Genomic DNA, 4219 nt, shown 5'->3' with positions numbered 1-4219 from the left:
AAAAGGATAGATAGGCCAATGTATTGGCAACAAGATATGAAAGAGTGTATATGGGTGATTCATTTTGGTTGCTGCAGGGCAGGCAGACAGCAATTTTCAATGAATCCAAAACTGTGTTTGTTTTTCAGACACAGGAGGGTACACATTCCATTGAAAATCCGCGAAGTAGACGTCATAACGACGACGATGTGAGTATCTATACTTAGGTTCTCGAAAGTAATCAATTGTCTTTTGTGATAACTATACCTATATTATTTATTAGGACACAAACAGGCAAAGTGAAAATCCATCACCTGTTCAAACAAGAACTTCTAGGCGTGGTGGTCGCGGACAACGTGGTCGTGGCAGTCATCGTGGACGTGTAGGCCGTGTGAGTAGGCACATGTGCTGTGATGTGAGCTGTACACACTGCCCCCAGTATACAGTATCTTATATCACCTATAAGATAACGTGGCCATCATACCCCCCCAAAAAATTATTTTTATTATAACAAATGATCGTGAGGATTGGAGACATTGGTTTTACCCAAACAAAAATTTAAGTTTTGCTTATCCCATAATGGACATACCATGAACAGGGGCGACTCTCATATTAAATTAAAAGCAACGACCCGCTCTCCAAGTCTATATCTTTATACCCCTTCACACTGAAAGACCAAATACAAGGATGCCAATTTTTTTTTTACAATTTTTTTATTAAAACCAAAGATGCAGTGGGCAGTGGTAGCACATGCAACATATTCGCTATACAAGTTTTAACAAAAAAAGTGCAGTTGGAATTGCAGGTAGCTTTTTAAGGTAATGATAACATTTGTTTTAAACCAAATAGGGTAGACAGCAAGAATTGGACGAGGAAGATAGGCAATTTCTCCCAATCATAAACTGTGAGCTGCTAATACAGCTAGTAGAAGCAAGGCCAGCTCTATGGGATCAAACAGACCCCAAACACTCGGACCACAACACGACTCGTCAAAAATGGCAAGAGGTCTATGCCAATGTGGTTCCCACATGGAACGATTTGAGCCGTCAGGCTCAAAATAATTTTACATTAATTTCATTCCTTTTGTTAATTCATTTGGTTTTAGAAGATTTGATAGTGATGTTTCTAGTTAGAAGAATAGTGAAGTGAGCATAAGTTTTCTGTTCGGAAAAGTTGGTTTCAACAACTGATACAGCCAATTCAGGTACCGGGCAAAAAAACTGTTATATACAATGCCGAATGTTGGACTGCCTAGGGCAACAGTTTTTTATTCAATCCGATGTCGACAGATAAGAATATATATAGCAGTATATACGGTTATTATAATTGATCTTTATTTTCTAGCTGAAATCATATCAACACGCTGGCGGTCAATACGCGATAGGTATATGCGTGACCTCAATCGTGATCGAACCGCGCCAAGTGGTTCAGGTACTTCTCGGAGGAAACCTTACCAATATGCACCACATCTTCAATTTCTTCAACGTTGTTTTCAGCAGCGCACGTGAGTTGAATATCCTAAAGGGAAGCAAAAAACAATAATGAATATAGAAATTATACCTTTATTTTCCCTATCTATTTTAGGACTCATTCAAGCACACTCCCTCCTGAAGCAGAACCTCTTGAACATGAGGAATCAACCGAACAATTGTCTGGACGATCTACCGATCAAACTTCGTTACCATCTCAGTCACAGGATTCTGCTCTGGAGTAGCGCCGCTGCCAAACTGAGACATGTGCTCAGATTGAAGATACCGAGACCACTTCGAAGACCACATAGAGTCTTTGAGGATCTTGCACTGATCTTCCGAGATTGTTTATTAAAAATAGAGGAGGAGCAAACTCGGTATAAGCAAGAGTTAACTACCATGATCAAGCATGTCGGGGTAGTTTGTCGTCCAGAACCCCTTAACCATAATCAGCAGTTTCTCTTAACGTTAAGTCATTGGATGGACAGCATGACTCCAAAGCAGAATTGTGATTGTCGAGTGACATTGATAAAAACTGTTTGGAATATTAAACACCCTCCACCCTCTCATTTTGGTCCTCTGGCTCAGTCGTATCCCCCAGCCACCTCCTACCCAACATCCATGACTTCTCCACCGGCTCACTCATACATTGAGCCACATATCGCTCCCCAGTCACAAAACTTTCAACAGTCACAAAACTTACCCCTATCCCAAAACTTTCTACAACCACAAAAAATTCCCCATTCACAAAACTTTAGCCAGTCCCAAAACTTTCCACCATCCAACACTTTACCTCCATACAACAACTTCCAACAGGCCCAAAACATAGGCACTGCACCAAACTTTCCAGCTTTCCACAACTTTCCATCAACATCCCACAACTTTATTCCATCCCAAAGCCATCCACCATCCCAAGGACAACCTACGTCCCACCAATACCCAACGTCTCACACATTTCAACCTTCTCAAAGCCATAGCACATCCCTCAGCTATCAACCTGCATCAACCTTTCAAGAGACTTTAAGCCAATCTAAATCACAGCTACCTTCCTATGTCTCTGCACAAACACGTTTGCAATCCCAAAGCACTGTTAGTTCTCCAACACGTCTACAGACACCAAGTCCGAATGTGATGTCTATGTCGGCTCCAAATAGAATCTCCACAAACGACGGTATTTCTACCTCCGGTTTTCCCACTCCCACCGCTTTTAATACCCCTTTCTCAAACAAATCTGTTCCATACCAATCTGGTACTGATTCATATTCCCTTCATACTCCACAACAACAGGGTGAATATGTCAGATCGCAACAGTCGTTCATGCAATCACTCCTAGACCAAAGTGCAGAAGATGATGGGTCCCCAATTGCAGCCCCAGGAAAGGCTCCATTCACTCAACCACCACCCTAGTTAACACAATATATAATATGTTTTCTTGAAGTTTATAAATGAGTATGTTTTATACTTTTATAGTTTTAGATTACTTTTAAGGATGTTTCAGATATGTGTGTAATTATTGTGCACTTATCAGCTTTCAGAAGCCCATACAAGCTGCTAAATATAGGCAGGTGGTTTGATTTCCTCGTTCGTACATTTAGATTTTCAAGAACTAACATGATAATCATAGCAGATTGGACCCTGAAAATAGTAATTGTCCTTAGTATTCATGATTACTTTATCTCCAGGCCAAGATGCTAATGACTGACAGTTTTCCAGCTAGTTTTTTTTCCTTATATTAAGGATATAAATGCCATTCGTCAGCACATGGGTCAGAGACACAGAGATTAGCTACCATGACTAGACTCAGGTTGGTTCAACTCTTTTACGGTAATGGACTGCAATGATTATGATGATAGTTCTTGTTTAACACTTGTGAGTGACACAGTACACAAATCCATATTACTGTCACTTATTCAGCACCTTGAGTGGTCTGCACAAAGCTGATGACTTTTTCAGTCTTCCACCTGTTGTTCCATTGCTATTGTCTCGCTATCGTGATCCTCCATTGTACACTAGCTTGAAAAGTATGCAAATACAATACTATAAATGGCATATGTCATTACTATTTTCTTTGATATAATGTCTCATGCACAAGACTGAACACACTCATTTTATAGGGGTACTGGAGGACACACCTTCAGTGATTACACTGATTCTTTGCATGTTGTGCCACCCACATGACTGTAGTCTAGCACTTTTTACATCATATTGATGATGCACAGTAGCCCTGTGTTTGGCAAGACATGCATAACATTGAAATAGCTGATAATGTGCACTTCCATTTGCATGTTCCATGTCACCATATAACTTCTATCCCGCTCAAGGAAGACATGTCTCGCGGTGCATACTGTAGTGTGATGATTCAGAACTTGGTATGGGGTGGTATCACATAGCATGTGCAATCATGAGAATGGTGTACACTTGCATCATGTACTAAGGAGGATCACAGTCACAGATAGAACAACCTTTTCACAATGGACATTTTGCCATTTCTACATGTACGGTAGAGATTATCTTATCCTTTTCTAATGTGAATTCTACTTCCATTGTGTTGAGCTATGTGCTTTTATGGAAGTTTATTTGTAAACTTATGCAAATGATTCTTAAAATATAAAAATATATATTAAAAAAATCTTTATCTAAATAAATACTTTTATTATTTCAAATATACTTTGTCAGTGGTTTTAATACAGTCAAGACTCAAAACGACAAACAAGGGATATGCAGATGGTTGGAGAGGCATAACTTACCTTCTGCTGATTTAAATGTAGGTA

General features: G+C 39.7%; 1 protein-coding gene across 1 annotated transcript; it reads left to right on the top strand.

The window, feature by feature from the left end:
• Positions 1 to 203: 203 nt before the first annotated feature.
• Positions 204 to 3987, top strand: LOC122935975. Its single transcript, XM_044291948.1, has 3 exons — positions 204 to 370; positions 1324 to 1483; positions 1564 to 3987. The coding sequence occupies exons 2-3, from the start codon at positions 1438 to 1440 to the stop codon at positions 2853 to 2855; spliced, it is 1338 nt and encodes a 445-aa protein (XP_044147883.1). The 5' UTR covers positions 204 to 370; positions 1324 to 1437; the 3' UTR covers positions 2856 to 3987.
• Positions 3988 to 4219: the final 232 nt, after the last annotated feature.

Source organism: Bufo gargarizans, chromosome 4 (genome assembly GCF_014858855.1).
Source record: "Bufo gargarizans isolate SCDJY-AF-19 chromosome 4, ASM1485885v1, whole genome shotgun sequence".
Classification (NCBI taxonomy): Eukaryota; Metazoa; Chordata; class Amphibia; order Anura; family Bufonidae; genus Bufo; species Bufo gargarizans.
The sequence above is the reverse complement of the archived record's forward strand: the minus strand, read 5'-3'. Positions and strand labels throughout refer to the sequence as shown.

What these genes read in the sequence shown, in the direction of transcription:
- LOC122935975 (XM_044291948.1), top strand. Translation starts at nt 1,438, where the DNA reads ATGCACCACATCTTCAATTTCTTCAACGTTGTTTTCAGCAGCGCAC. An exon ending in CGTTGTTTTCAGCAGCGCAC is followed by an intron (nt 1,484 to 1,563) that starts GTGAGTTGAATA and finishes TATCTATTTTAG; the next exon opens with GACTCATTCAAGCACACTCC.